A 15,923-nucleotide genomic window follows, 5' to 3' on the forward strand; every position below is an offset into this window, starting at 1 on the left:
GGCTTTGCCTTTGTCCCACCCTTGGAGGTAGCTGGAGCCTGCTGCATCCCCCGGTCTGGGCCAAGCCTTCCCTGGAGTGAAGCACCCCCAGAACCCACCCCACCCTAACAGTGGTCAGGGAAGGGGGTGGCTCAGGCCTGGACTCTGAAGCCACTCCTGGAAAAGAGGAAGCAGCTGGGCCTCACCCTGTGGAAGCCTCGTCCAGACCAGTTTCTGAAGCAGCAGCCTCCCAAGTGACCTTGGCCTGGGGGCCAAGTAGTTCATTGATCACTAGGTCACTGAGCGTTGATTGGTTGGTTGGGTACCTACCATGTATGGGTCCCTGGCCTCCTGGGGCCCAGGCTGGGGGAGACTAGGATAAGCCGATAAGCAGACACCGGCTGAGGTGGCATTTGTGCTCAGAGGAGGCAGCAGGGTAGAGGGCAGGGCTGAGGTGGCCAGCCTCACCCCGGGTGCAGGGTTCCCAGGCGCCTGCTCAGGGCTAAAGCTTGGGAGTTCGCCCCGTGTGTCCCCAGTGCTGGAGTACTCGGGGACTGCGAAGGGTTCTGAATTCACTGATGCTGGCTTCTGACTCGAAGGTGACTCTAGGGTCCCTCCCCCGCCATGTTCGAGACTGCGAGCCCCCCAGCTGATATGTCCTAAGGAGACAGGGCCTGTGGCCCCCAGGGGGAGACGGCAGTCATTGTGGCCTCTCTGAGCCCCGAGAGAGCAGGCGAGAGTGGCGGCTGCTCTGGGGGCTCCTGCGCCCACCTCCCCGGCTTCTGTTCCTTACCCCTCACGACACCCCCGTCCCTTACCCCTCACGACACCCCCTTTTGGAAATGACGACAGCTGGAGCTGATGCAGCAGGGTGATGAGAACCGACCTCCTTCTGGGCCAAGTGTTACTGCTTGGGGGGGTGACCACAGGCAGCAAGGAGTTGGTTGGGTCTCTAGGGCGCACGGGCGAGGCCCTGGTACCTTCAGTCCCTTTCCAGCCTTGCCATCCGCAGGCGAGAGAGAAGCCGTCCTGGCCTGGCTCCCTGCCTGGGCCCAGCCCCTCAGCAGGCCTCCGGCTCTCCCTGCAAAGGACCAGGCGTGGAAGTTAGGAAATGTGGGCGACCCCAGCTAGCAGGTGTAGAAGCTGTGACCCCAATCCTAACCCTAATCCTAATCTTTGCTGCCCTGCGAGGTCTTAATCCTGACCCCTCCCGGACAGTTCAGGAACGGGCAGGGCGAGGTCAGTGGGGAGGGGCGGAGAGCCACACCGCTCTGGCCTCCTCTCCCTCCGGCCCCTGCGCCCGCTTACCAGGAGGCGGGCTCCGTCCCACCACCGCCTCTGCCCGAGGAGCCGCTCCTGGAGGCCTTTTCTGGCTCTAACTGCAGCCCCACCCAGGCTGCCCTCACCACCACCCACCCACTCAGCGGGTTCTGCCCAGCAAGCAGTAGGTGCTCAATAAAGAACCCCGCATTCCTTCGACTCCATTGCACCTCTGCCTGAACACGAAGAGACTGCAGCGAGGTTAAAGTGAAAAGAAGAAAAAACCCACAGTACTGATAATGACGCCGGTAGCATTCTGGCCGGGCCCTTCACGTGTTGTGTCGAGTCATTTTCACAACTTTGTACCCGTTGCGTGAATGAAGGAGAGAATGACGGGCTCCTTTCCCGCGCCCCGCCCCGCGCTGCGAGTGGCAGCAGGGGGCGCCAACGAGCGGGGTCCGCCTGCCCGGGGGCGGGGCGGGAGCGGAGGCCGCGCTGGCCCAGCGTGGACAGGCCCTCGCGACAGCCCCAGCCCTGCCCAGGCACTAGGAAACCCTCGGGGCCAGTAAACTAATTCCCCCGTTTTAGGTTGTATCCCCTTCGGCTCCTCCCGCCCTGCGGTTGGAAAGGGGGGTGGTCATGACGTGCCTCTCACACCGCGGACGGAAAAGCCAGGCCCAGAAGTTTCCAGGCAGAGCCTGGTCCTATCCTGGGGTGGGCCGAGTTTCTTTTCGTGCTCGTGTGTTGGGTGGGGGGTCGTGGTTGTCTACCAGCCAGCTTCAGGAAAGTCGATCTGGGGCACAGGGGACTTGACCCGGAGACACTGGTTCCTGGGCCCCGCCATCTGTAGCAGAGGTCTGTTCATCCTCCCAGGAGGCAGGGCCGAGGGGTCTCTGAGTTCAGGTCCCAGCTGCTGGACCCAGCTCACTTCGTGTCTGCAGCAGGGGGAGGTGGTGGGTGGTGAATGTGGCTTAGAGGTCATGAGCATCAGGCCCTGGGGCCAGGTCACATGGGTTCCCATCGCAGCCCTCTTCCCACTGGGTGGCCTGTGTGATGTGTTCTGCCAGGTTACAGCAGGTCTCTCCAGGAGAGTCACTCCCCGAGGCTTCTCAGGTGGCCCAGGGGACACAGTGGATGGGGTGAACCCCTCGGGCCTGTTTCCCTGGTTTGGGTGCTCTTGACCCCCAGGTGCCTCCCAGCTCAGGGCTCCCTGGGGCCTGGCGGGGTGCACGGCAGATGCAAACTCCAACCCTGGCACCTCTGCTCTTCCCTCCAACGGGACAGTAAACGCTGCCGAGGAGCAGTGCCTGGCGCCGACGGCGGCCTCCAGGAACCTGATCTTCCCAGCTGCGGGGATGTTAAGCATTAGAAGGAAAGAAAACCCTCAGGAATTAAGCCGTGGCCCCCCATCAACTGCCAGGCACTTTCTGATTCAGGGTATGGGGACGAACAGGCACCAGCGCCATGCCCCAACCAGGGGACCGAGGCTGAGGGGCCCCGGGGCACGTGCTGCTGGAGCCCAGCTGCGACCTCCCCCACGCGAGCAGTGCCGCGGGGTCTCACTCGCCCCTCACTCTTCACGCCCCCTCCCCCCAGACTCAGCAGGCCCCGTCTGTGTGCAACCGGGGCCTCTGACCCAGACGCTCGGGTGATCCTTGACTCGCTGTCCCTGGGCCTCCGCACCCGGCGGAGGGGGCGGGGCCTGCACGGGGACGGCCCGTTGTAAGCAAGAAACTGAACGCATCTGTGTCCTTGCACAGCGCCACTTCGCAGGTACCACACAGGTGAAACGCACACTGCGGGGCGCTCAGCGGAGGGGCGGGCGTCGGCGTCTCCGCAGCGAGCTCCGTGGCCCGCGCCAGCCGCCGCGGGCGGGCGAGCAGCCCGAGCGCGTGTCGGGCGCCCTCGGTCGGGCCGGGCACCGTGGCTCTGAGGTGCTCCGCACGCTGGGACCTTGCGGGGTGGGGCCTCCTCTTTTCGGCTCCTGCAGGTGGGGCTGCCAGTTCTGCGGTCTGGGGTGGTCCCCGCTGTGCCAGCTGACATCACCGCCATCGTTCCCTTGCTGTCCCTTTTGTAAAGTCCAAAAGTCCCCGATTCTTCAGGCTCTGCACACGCGACCCCGGTCAGCTCGGCGGCCCCTCCTCCCGCCCGCACACGCCCTCCGCCGGCTGCTTCCTGCGCGCGGAGCGGGGCAGAGTCCGCCCCCTCCGTCCGCTGCCCCACCCGCCGCCGCGGCCCGGCCCTGCCCCCCCCGGGAGGCCATGTGACCCCGCGGCCGCGCTGGGGAGCGACGGAGACGTGCTGGGACGGGCCGCGGGCTCCGGGGCGCTGCCCAGGCCGGGGGCGGCATGGAGCGGAGGTGGGTCTTCGTGCTGCTCGACGTGCTGTGCGTGCTGGTCGGTAAGAGCCGCGGGACCGGGCCTGGGGGGGACCCCTTCCCAGGCAGCGCTGGGAGGGCTGCCGCCTCCACCTGTCGGAGGCCCCCTCGGGGCGGGGTAACTTGGCGGAGGACCTTCGGTGCCTCCCCAGCCTCCGCTTCCCCCGCCCGCGGCAGCAGGAAGGCGCCCCGCTCCGGCCCTGGCGGCGCCTGGCGTGCGCGGCGGCCCCAGCGGCGGACCGGGTCGGGGTGCGGCCGCGGGTGCCCCGCCGGCCACCTCCACGCCGGGCCCGGACGCTCGGCGCGGCGGCGGGATTCGAACCCGCGCGCGCCGCGGAGAACCCGAGAAAGCCGGGCCGCAGGCTGCGGGTGAGCCGCGCCTCGGGCGGCTGCAGAACCTGTCGGGCCGCTTTGCGGGCCAGGCTGGGGGAGGGGGCCGCCCCAGGCGTCCCGGGAACAAAGGCTGAGTGTTTGCTCTGGGGCTGAGGACAATGGCCCCGGAATTCTACCGCCGGAGTGGGAGGGGCCCCTCGGCCAAACTCCCCCTGCCCCCCATTCTGCTTCTTGCTCCCAGTCGGAGACGGAGGGGACCGAGGGAGGGAGAGGTCAGTCCCGACGGACAGCAGAGGCCAGGCTCTCCTCCCGTGCTCCGGGGACCGCCCCCCCCCCCCACACACACACCCCGGGCTCCGAATCCTGAGCGCACGTTATTCGTTCAAGTGTGTGTGTGGCAGTCACTGTACGCCAGGCGCCGAGCGGCACAGGGTCGGCAAACCCTTCCCTCGGAGTAGCCTGCGGGGGACCTGCTGTCAAAACCCCCTGGGGGGGGGAGGTCGTGCGGCCAGGCGGCGCCGAGATTTGGTTCTGTGTTGCTGCTGCGGGCGCAGGGGCGGTTGGCCCAGGCAGCCCCTGCTCCCCTGTTAGAAGATTCCACACAGAAGCAGTTCAGTTTCCCGATGGTGACGGGGCGCTGACAACACCCTGGGGGGGGGTGGAGGCTGGCCCTGGCTCCAGTGCCCAGGAAAGACTAGCTTCGCTTCTGACTGGGGCCGGGACAGGAGTGGGGAGCTCCCTCTGCCCTGCGCTCCTCCCCAGGTGCTCCGGGGCTTCTCTCCTCCCTCAGGCCACCTCGCCCAGTGGCCTGCTGACCGCCCCTTGGAAAGCTGCAGCAGGTCCACACCTACGGTTTCCAGCCCTCTCAGGGCGGGAGGCAGACCTGTCCTCCCCTCCCCGTCTTTGTCCAGACTCAGTCGGCTGTGCTCAGGCAGCCACTGGAGGGTCCTCCTCAGAAATTCAGGCCCCAGAAAGAGCCACACCCTTTTACACTTGTCAGCGGCCCTGCCCTGGGCAAAGGACACCCTCCTGCAGAGAGAGAGCCCTCTGCACAAGCCTTCGGGCGACCGAGGCTTTTCACAGTCTGGTCAGGAAGGTGGCTTTGGATGGAGCTCAGGGCCAGGGGTGTCTTGGGCACTGTGTGGCTGGCTCAACTCTGCCCTGATCCCTGGCTGGCCCTAGGGTTAGGAGCAGGGCGGCTTCTTCTTTTAACAGATGCTCCTTAAACACCTGCTTAGGTTCTGGGACTCAGCCTTGAGCAGATAGCCCCCTCAGGTGCTCACAAGGGGGCAGGGGGGTTCTGTCAGGCATGGTGACTGCATAATTACACCTGAGGGCCAGAGCGATGATGAGTGGGCCAGTCGGGAGGGTGGATGGGGCTGAGACCAGAGAGAAGCTAGTCAAAGATGTTCTGGGTAGAGAGTAGGGACGTGCAAAGGGCCTGGGGTGGTTGCTTGCTGGGTTTGTTCAAGGAGCAGGAAGGAGGTGGGGTGGGGGTTGGACCACATGCCTGGGGAGGCTTTGCTGTTCCTGTGACAGTGATGGGGAGCCCCGAGGGAGTTTTAATGGGGTCAGCAGTGTCCCACTTGCCATGGGCAAGGCTCCTAGCTGTCTGGTGTGCGTGGAGGTGAGGAACCCAGAAGGGAGGCCGAGGCAGGTACGCAAGTGCCAGTCCCGGGGGCTTGGCCGGTGCAGGGAGAGGACCACGTGGCTCCTGGCTTCTCTCCCCGCCCCCAGCCTCTCTGCCCTTCGCCATCCTCACCATCGTGAATGCCCCGTACAAGCGAGGGTTCTACTGTGCTGACGACTCCATCCGGTACCCCTACCGGCCAGACACCATCACCCACGGGCTCATGGCTGGGGTCACCATCACCACCACCGTCATCCTTGTAAGGCGGGAGGGTTGGAGGGTGGGGGTGGGTGGATGGGTGGTCAGGGTCTGCCCCGGGAAGAGGGCTCCCTTTGGAGATCCCAGTTCCCCAGTGGCCTGGGGAAGCCAGGAATCCTTAACAGCTTTCAATGAGGAGGACTGAAGCCCCAGGCCAGTGCCTGGTAGGGACCCCACGGCTGCTGCCGTGCCCCCTGGAGGCTCAGCGGCTCCCTTGCAGGTCTCGGCTGGGGAGGCCTATCTGGTGTACACGGATCGCCTCTATTCTCGCTCTGAATTCAACAACTATGTGGCCGCGGTCTACAAGGTGCTGGGGACGTTCCTGTTTGGGGCTGCAGTGAGCCAGTCCCTGACCGACCTGGCCAAGTACATGATCGGCCGTCTGCGGCCCAACTTCCTGGCGGTGTGTGACCCTGATTGGAGCCGCGTCAACTGCTCGGTCTACGTGCAGGTGGAGAAGCTGTGCAGGGGGAGCCCCGCCAATGTCACCGCGTCCAGGTGGGCCGGGAGGTACCTGTGGCCTGGGTCCTGTAGACGAGGTGGGAGGGGTCCGGGCCCTGGAGCAGAACCGTCGGTGTCCAGAGGGGTGGCCTGCAAGGGTGACCTGCCCCCACTAGATCTCAGGCCTCCCCTCCTTTTGCTCAGTCCTCACCAGCACTACGGAGAAAGTTTTGATTGATTGACTTCCTTATTTTCTTTTTTAAGAAATTGAAATAAATTTACATAACATGTCACTAACTTACCCAGTTTGATGTGTACTAGTATCGATTTTTAGTCCATTCACGGTGCAGCCGTCTGCGCTGTCTTGTTCCAGGGTAGCTCCATCACCCCGGAGAGGAAGCCCATGCCCTCAGCTGCCTCCCCCTCCCCTCGGCCCACTTCCTGTCTCTGGATGTGCCTGTTCTGGACCTTTCTTACAAATGGAATCATCCCCTGTGTGGTCTCTCTTGTCTCGTTTCTTTAATGCTTCAAAATCCATCCAAACTGCTTTCTGTCAGTTTCTGCTCCATTTTGGGGCTCTGTTGTCAGGTGCCTGTATCTCCCTAATTGTCATAGCTGGGAGGACCGCCCCTTTTGCCTCGTGGGGGTACAGCCGCTCTGGCTGTCTCTTGGTTACTCTTCGCATGGAATACTTTTTCCATTCTTGTACTTTCAACCCATTTTGTCTTTGAATCTGAAGGGAGTCTCTTATGCACATTGTAAGTTTAGATTTCTAAAACTTCATTCTCCAGTCTCTGCCTTTTCTCGTCGCGCGGACCTGCGGGTGAGGGAAGCCTTCTGCTACTCTGGCCTCCGTTTTCCACATCTTAGGCCTATGCCGCTTTACCCCAGAGTAAGGCAGTGATGGAGGAAATGTAGTTTTCCTTTGTTTCTAATTCCCCCATTACAGCCTTCCTCTTTGGTTAAATAGGTGTTCGCTGGTCATAAGGTTTGCAGACGTATACAGCGAGGTGACGGCTACAGTCAGCCCAGCGAACATTGTTGGCGTCTACACAGTTGTTTCTTTCCATATTATAGATGAAAAAACAGGACTTCTGAAGCAAAGTGACGTGAACACTGACTTTGTATCCCGTTATTACCTATACTGGCCTGTTTTACTTCTTCGCGTGGATCTGAGTTTCTGTCTAGTCCCCTTGACTTCCTGGCACATTTGTGGCGTGTCGAATGAGCTCCGTGTCTTTGTTTATCTGGGAATGTCTTAATTCCTCCTTCTGTTCTAGAGGATGATTTTGCCAGACCTAGAATTCTTGGCCGACAGGTTTTCCGTTTCAGTTCTTTGGAGACGCTGTCCAGCGCCTTCTGGCGGCCACAGGTCCTGCCGAGAAGGCCGCCGTGACCTCACCAGGGGTCCTGGCCCAAAGAGCCCCTTCCCTCCTCCGCTTCCCCGAGGCCCCTGGCTGTGGGCCGTTTGACATGCGCGTGGGTTTATCCTTCTCAGAGTTTATTGAGTTTCTTGGTGTGTAGAGTAATGGTTTTCATCACACTTGGGGATTTTTCGGCCATTATTCCTTCAGATGTCCTAGCTGCACCTTCTCTTCCTCATCTCCTTTTGGGGCTCCCATTATGTCTGACACCAAGCACGCTTCCGTGTAAGGCTGGGGAAGTCAGGGGCGGGCTGGGGTGCAGGGGGTGTTGGGGGATGGTGGGGGAGGCGGAGCCGCTGCCCGAGCTGCCCGTCGCCGGTCTCCGGTGGCGCCTTCTGATGCCAGCCGTTCTTCCTCAGACTGTCCTTCTACTCCGGACACTCCTCCTTCGGGATGTACTGCATGACATTCTTGGCGGTGAGTCGGTTTTCCAGGACCTGGCGCGTGCGGCGCCGCGGCCGCGTCATTCCCCTCGGCTGGGCCTCAGTGGCTGTGTCTGTACCGTGGGGCGTGCGGGAGGCGGTGGGGGGGCTCGGCGGCTGGTTCCTGAGAACTGGAGGCGCTGGGCCCCCGGCCCTGAGCCCCGGCTGACCCGCCCTCTGCCCCCAGCTCTACGTGCAGGCGCGGCTCTGCTGGCAGTGGGCGCGGCTGCTCCGGCCCACGGTGCAGTTCTTCCTGGTGGCCTTCGCGCTCTACGTGGGCTACACCCGCGTGTCGGACCACAAGCACCACTGGAGCGACGTGCTCGTGGGCCTCCTGCAGGGGGCGCTGGTGGCCGGCCTCACAGTGAGCGCCCCGCCCCCGCCCCCGCCCCCGCCCCTTTCCCGATGCCACTGGTCCTCATCCTCGCCGCGCCCCGCTAGCACCCCTCTGCCACCCTGGTCTGCCGCGCTCATTGCCCCCAGGGCGTCACCCATGTCGCCTGGGGCGCCCCGCCCGCCCCGTGGCCCCTGGGGTCCCACCCCCCGCCCTGTGCCCCCTGGAGTCACCCCCCGCCCCGTGCCCCTTGGGCTCCCCCCCGCCCCGTGGCCCCTGGGGTCCACCCCCCCGCCCCGTGCCCCCTGGGGTCCCCCCCCGCCCTGTGCCCCCTGGGCCCCCCTATGCCCCCTGGGGTCCTCCCCCACCCCCGCCCTGTGCCCCCTGGGGTCCCGCCCCGTACAGCCAGCTCTCACCATATGCTCCTCTCCCGGCTCCGTCCCCAGGTCTGGTTCGTTTCCGACTTCTTCAAAGCCCGGCCGCCGCAGCGCTGCCTGGAGGAGGAGGAGCTGGAACGCAAGCCCAGCCTGTCTCTGACGCTGACGCTGGGCGAAGCTGAGCGCAGCCACTACGGGTTCCCAGTGTCCAGCTCCTGAGGCCGAGCCGCCCAGGCAGGGCCCGTCTGCGCGGCCAGCAGCGACTCGGATGCGGGTCCGCGTGTCCGAGGAGCTGGCAGGGCCCTCACCTGGCATTGCGAGGAAGGATCTGGACACACTCCCCGCCCCGGGCTGGTTCCCGGAGGGGTTCCCACCAGCCCCACCTGCTGGGCGCTGACCAAGGCTCTGGGGGTGCCCAGGGCAGCCCTAGTGGTTGGAAGGGGACCCCGTTGTCATAGCTCCCTCTGTATCCCTTCTGTTGTTGCTTGTGGGAGGGTCCGAGAGATCCGGGTAAATGCTGTTTTTGTAAAATATGATGCATATGTGGATCTGTAATGCACTAGGGCCTTTATGTGAAGGGCTCCTGTGTCCCCGGGCGGCTCTGCAGCCCGTTCCTGTTCAGGCAGAGGGGCCTCGGCTGAGCTCGGGTGCCGCAGCCTCTGGCGAGGTCACCGAGACGAGAAAGCAACAGCCTCGCCTTCAATCAGCCGTGTCTTCCAAGGGCCCCGGTTCCTTTTCTTGGACAATGGCATTAAAAACTGACGTCTGGGAGGTGACCGTGCTCGGCCAACGATGCGACATGTCTGCGTGCATCCTGCCTCTGCCCACGCCCTAGTCACTGAGACTTCCGCGTGGGACAGTCCAGGTCCTCCCCAGGTGGACAACGAGCGTGTCCCCTTGTCTCAGCCCGATCCCCTATCACACGGATGCTGTGCCCCGCCCCTCCCTTCTCTGTAGTGTCCCACTCCGACAGCCAGCAGGGAGCTGGCATCGATGCTGGCTTTACCCTCACAACAGTGTTTAATTCGTTACTCCATTCCAGGTCTCTCTAGAACGGTTTTGGAATCGGTAGCTGCCACCCCTGAGGGAAATCCTTGTAGCAGAGAGGTCACGTCTCTGTGGTGCATTTCAGCTTCTGTTCGTTCCCAGAGTTACACGGTTGGCACCTTTGCCCCGCCACTAACAGTGAGTCCTCTGCACATTTCTAGTGCCATGACATTCTGCGGCCCATTTTGTATTCCATCCGTGCCCACACCCTAAACAGCCTAACTGAATAAAGTATGTTTCACTCTTTTGACTGCAAAAGTCTGTAAGATCAGTATCTACATTTATGGTTCTTTGAAAAGGAAAACATTTATACAGAGTGACATTTTATTTAACAGCAATGATTTCACTGGTAATAGCTTTGCATGTAATTTTCTAACTTTCTGAGTAGGAATTGTATTTTTTCCAAGGTTTCGAGGAGTCTCAGAGCAAGCCCAGAGGCCACACAAAGTGCACATGTGGGTATTTCCTAGAAGGAGTAGAATCATCTTTCGAAGCTGTATGAATGTGGAATGTTTTAAAGAATCCAAGGGACTGTGTCTGAATTTTTCCCAGTCACTGTCCCAGCGATTCCTACTGGCTGACCCACCTCACTACTGCCCCTCTCCACTCTGCCACTGCACGAGGCTGGGCAGGGTGGGGTGCAGATGGGGCCTCCCCCACTGCCAACCTCCTTACCCTTTATACGCCTCGTGCAGAGTTTTCTCCCTCTGCACCTCTTGCTTCCCTAATTGATGTGACAGTGTAAAAGATAGGAGCCCTCTCATGCAGTCCACGGCAATAGAGAAAGACTTATAAAAGGGAAGCTGTGGCAGATGAGACAGACGTTTGGTACAGGTTTGAGCAGAGTGCTGTAGAGTCACAGAAATAACAGGAAGTTTCTAGTCAACAAATATTATCCTCTGCTGCCATCTCGTGTGCATTTTGGGAATAACACTCAAATATAGGTCATCATGAAATTTCATTCTCTGCTATTATCTTGTATGTAGCTCAAAAATAACAGCCGAAAAAAAAAAATCCGAGTGTATGCCATAAGAAGTTGTTCACTAGTATCATTTTGTTGGCTTCTCCTGAACAAAACTTGAGTCAATGCATTATGAAAAGTTATTTTCTGCTGCCATCTATGTGCATTTTAGGAGTAAAAATGCATGTATGTCATGAAAAGTTATTCTCTGCCTCTGTCTTGAGTGCATTTTGGGAAGATACCTGTGTGTACATCACCACGAATAGTTATTCTTTGCTGCCATTCATGTAAATTTTGGGTATAACCTCAAAGTGTAGGTCATTTCATCATAGAAAGTTATTCTATGCTGTTATCTTGTGTGCATCTCAGGAATAACACAAGTGTATGTCATAAAAAGTTGCTTTCTGTCTCCATCTTGTGTGACACATGAATGTATGTCACATGGAAAATTATTTTCTGTTGCCTTCTCCTGTGCATCTTGAGAATAACACCTGTATGCTATCTCGTGCGTGCTTGATTATAACACCTAAGAATATATTGTCATGAATAGTTGTCCGCTGCCATTCGTGTGCGTCTTGAGAAAAACAAGGAAGGTGTGTTATGAAAAATTGTTCTCTGCTGCCATCTCGTGGGGAATTTGAAAATAACACCTAGGTATATGTCATAAAAATTTATTTTCTGCTGCCATGCACTTCTGTGCTGCGTGACATGCACTGCTGTGTTTTTCCGAAGATACACACGAAATGGTAGCAGACAACTTTTAATAACGACACAACTGGAAGAAATATTTTCAAAGTGCACACAGGATAGGAGCTGAAACAATTCTTTGTGACATGTGCTGTAGTCTTCCTCACAAAATGACCTGCGGGTGGCAGGTGAGAATACTCACGATGACAGAAGTGTTTTTTCTAAAATATGCACCAGATGGCAGCAGAGAGTAACTGTTTATTACTGACACTCTAGTGTTTTGCCAAAAATGCACAAAGTTAGGGGCAGAATATGAATTTTCATGATGACTTCACTCAGGTGTTATTTCTAAAATGCACACCAGATGGAAGCAGAAAAATTTATTACAATGACACAGTTGCATGTTATTTTCACAATGCCTGTGAGAAGGTAGAAGAGAATACTTTTTCATAACATGCACTCCTCTGCTTATCTCAAGATGCACACTCAATGGCTGGTGAGAAAAGCTTTGCTCAACAACATGCTCTTAGGTTTTATTTTCTAAAAATACGAGATAGCAGCAGAAATAACTGTTTATGACATGTGATGTGGTGTTATACCCTAAGTTCACACCGGATGGCAGCAGTTAATGAATATTCATGATGACATATACTCGGATGTTATTCTCAAATTGCCCACAAGATGACAGCAGAAAATAAAATTGTATGAAGACATATGCCTGGGTGTTATTTTCAAAATGTCCATGAGATGGCAGTAAATAATTTGTCATGTACTCTGATTTTAGTCTCAATATTCACTCAAAATGACGGCAGAGAAAAAACTTATAACGACAAATTCTGGGGTGTTATTTTTTAAATGCAAACGAGATAGCAGCAATATTTTTCTTGACACGCGCTGTGGTATTAGTCCAAATTTGCCCTCCAGATGGCTGCAGAAAATGAATTTTCAGCTTGACAACTCTCGGGTGTAATTTCTAAAATACCCACCTGCTGGCAACAGACAATATATTTTTCCTTACACTCGTGTAATCTCCAAGATGCAGACAAGTTTGGTGGATAAGATGAATTTTCATGTTCCCTACAGTAAAGTTTCAGTTTCAAAATTCCCACTAGATGGCAATGTTAAAATATTTTTGATGATATAAACCTGGAAGTGATTTTCAAAATACTCATGAGATAGCAGCATGGAACTGTTTTTCATGACAGGCACACCTGTGTTCATCCCACGATTAAGATGAAAGTGTAGCAGAGATAAAAAATTCAAACATCATTCGCAACACGCACTATTCTGTCATACACAAAATGCTCATCAGAAGATAGCAGAGAACAAATGCTCATGATGTATATCACTTAGTGTCATTTCTTAAGTGGCCACCAGATGGCAGCACAAAAAGTTAGATGATATATACTTGTTGGTTATTTCAAAAAAGGCGACAAGATGGCAACTGAGCATAATTTTTCAGAACATGCACTGCTATGTTTTTCCAAAGATACATAAAATGGCCAAGGACGACAACTTTCAAAATGAGATGCTCTTAGTTATTATTGTCAAAATGTACAAGATAACAGCTGACATTACTCTTTATTACATGAGCTGTGGTCTTCTCAAACTGTTCACCAGATGTCTGCAGAGGATGAATATTTATGAGGACAACACTCAGGTTAATTCTAAAAATACCAGATGGCAGGGGAGAATAACTTATTCTTATGTAATTCCCAAGAAGTACACAAGAATAAGAAAAAAAATTTTTCCTGATGACGTACAATAGGGTTATACCCCAAAATGTCCACCAGATGGCAAGAAAAAATATATTTTTGGTGACATACAACTGGTATAATTTTTAAATACCCATGAGATGGCAGCAGAGAATAATTTTTGCAACTTGCATTGCTGTGTTGGACCCAAGATCAAATGAAATGGGAGCAGAGAAAATTTCAGAAAGACATGTCATTGTTGGTATTTCTTAAATACACAAGAGATAGCAGCAGAAATGTTTCATGATCTGCAATCTGGTGTTATCCCCCAAATGCCCAAAATGTGGCTATGAAAAATGAATATTTATGATGACCAACTTGGAGAGATTATTCCTTAAATGACCATCGATGGCAGCAGAAAATAACCTGATTACTTGCACTCTGCTGTTATCTCCAAATGCCAGCCACATGACAGCAGAGAAATACATTTGATTACTTATACTCTGCTGTTATTCCTAGATTCAGAGTAGATGAGAGAGGAAAATATATTTTCAGGTTAGCATACACTCGGGTGTTATTCCGAAATACCTACAGGACGGCAGCAGAAAATAAATTTTTATGATGACATGTACCTGGGTGTTATTTTCAAAATATCCACGAGGTGTTCCCAAGATTCACACAAAATGACATTTAAGTGTTACTCTTAAAATTCCCAGGAGATGGCAGCTGAGAATTAATTTTTATGATGATATGCATCCAGGTGTCGTTACCATAGTGGCCACAAGCTGGCATAAGGAAATGAGTATTCATGCTATCAAACACTCAAGTGTTATTACTTAAATATGCACAAGATGGCAGCAGAGAATATCTTTATTACTTACACCTTGGTGCATGAAGATGAGTGGAAAAAAAATGAATTTCAAGACCCGTAATCGTGTGTCATTCTCTAAATGCCCAGCAGATGGCAGCAGAAAAAAAATAGTACATGGACATACACTTGCATGTTAATATCTAAATGCCCACGAGATGAAAGCAGAGAACAATTTTTCACGACATGCACTCGTCTTATTTCCCAGATGAACATGAGATAGCCTCGGACCAAAACTTTGAGTAATGTAATGGTCTTATTTTCTATCAGCTGACATAGCAGCGAAAATAACTGTTTGTCATATGGCTTGTGGTGTTATTCCCTAAATTTGCAGCAGATAGCAGGTGAAAATGAATTGTCACGATGAACCAATACCTGCATGGTGATTCTAAAATGCACACAACATAATAGCCAAGAATCACTCGCCCTTGGGTTTTATTTCTAAACTGCACACGAGATAGCTGCCAAAATATCTTTTACTGACACGCACCATGCTGTTCATTCCCACCAGGATGAATAATCATCATGAGAAAAGCTCAGGTGTTAATCCTAAAATACCACCAGATGGCAACAGAGAATAAATTTTTATTACGTACACCATGTGATAAACCCAAGATGCTCACTATATTAAGGTATAAAATACATTTGTATTATGACATACGCGTGGGTGTTATTTTCAAAATACCCATGAGATGGCAGGAAAGAGCAATTTTTGTGTGCGACAGGAACTCCTTTGTTCATTTTAAGATTAACACGAAAGGCCAGCAGAAATAATAATTTCATAACATCATGCCCAACACGCACTCTTCAGTCATACAATACGCACCAGATGGTCGCAGAGAACGAATATTCAGGATGTCAAACACTCGTTATTCTAAAATGTCCACCAGGTGAAGCAGAGAATAACTTTTCATTACTTGCCCTCCGGTCACAGTAAATGAGAGAAGAAAATATATTTTCATGATGGCGTACATTCGGGTGTTATTCCCAAAATGCCCACAGGATGGCAGCACAAAGTAAATTTTTATAATGACATATACGTGCTTGTTATTTTGAAAATTCCAACGGTATGGTAGCAGAGAACAATAGTCTTGACATGCAATCTGGTTTTTTTTCCCAAGATGCTCTCAAAATGGCAGTGGACAACTTTTCGTGACAGCCCGCCCTTGGATTGTTTTCAGAAAGCACATGAGATAGCCGGAAACAACAGTTTATAAAATGTACTCTGTCCTTCTTCCAAAAGTGCCCACCGGATGGTAGCAGAGAATGAATAGTTATGAACATACACCTGGGTGTTATTTTCAAAATGCCTACAAAATGACAGCAGAGAATCACTCTGGGCCCTTCGCTTCCTGGGCTCCTCAAGGGCGGAGGGCTCTGGACAGAGGGTGAGGTCTGGGGGCGAAGCGTTGCCTGGTGGTGTGAACGGTGTCTCTACGTGGTTTGGGGCAGATCAGGCTAGGCCCGGTGGGGAGCGCAGGGGTGGGGTGAGTCTGGTTCAGGGTGGGGTGGGGACTTAGCAGGGCTGCACCTGCCTAGTTGCCCAGGTGGCCGAGAGATTGGTGGGGCACGCCCAGGCTGGGGTCCTGCTGAACGGCCTAGACCGGGGAGGCAGGTGGTCCGGGGCCTGGGCGGGTCCGGGATGCGAGAGCGCCAACCCAGTCCTTCCGCTCGGGCGCGAACCGGCCAAGACCCGTGGGGCCTTTGCGTGGCCGGCAGACCCTCCCCTGCTACCCTCAAACCACTCAACCCTGGACGTGCAAGCGCGGACGTGTCCAGTGCCCGGGAGGCCAGCCTCGAGCTCGTGGGGTGGCAGGCGACAGGTTCTTGC

General features: G+C 55.2%; 1 protein-coding gene across 2 annotated transcripts; it reads left to right on the plus strand.

Moving 5' to 3' along the window:
* The first annotated feature begins 3,480 nt into the window (after positions 1 to 3,480).
* Positions 3,481 to 10,140, plus strand: PLPP2 (phospholipid phosphatase 2). Of its 2 annotated transcripts, none has more exons than XM_016126695.2 (6): positions 3,481 to 3,598; positions 5,687 to 5,838; positions 6,058 to 6,335; positions 8,062 to 8,119; positions 8,312 to 8,488; positions 8,905 to 10,140. In XM_016126695.2, exons 2-6 carry the CDS (start codon positions 5,803 to 5,805, stop codon positions 9,052 to 9,054), a joined length of 699 nt encoding a protein of 232 aa, XP_015982181.2. In that variant the 5' UTR covers positions 3,481 to 3,598; positions 5,687 to 5,802; the 3' UTR covers positions 9,055 to 10,140. The 2 variants fall into 2 exon arrangements, with proteins under 2 accessions (XP_015982181.2, XP_015982180.2); XM_016126694.2 differs by having other exon boundaries at positions 3,498 to 3,639.
* Positions 10,141 to 15,923: the final 5,783 nt, after the last annotated feature.

This window comes from Rousettus aegyptiacus, unplaced genomic scaffold (assembly GCF_014176215.1).
Source record: "Rousettus aegyptiacus isolate mRouAeg1 unplaced genomic scaffold, mRouAeg1.p scaffold_m13_p_16, whole genome shotgun sequence".
In the NCBI taxonomy this organism is placed as follows: Eukaryota; Metazoa; Chordata; class Mammalia; order Chiroptera; family Pteropodidae; genus Rousettus; species Rousettus aegyptiacus.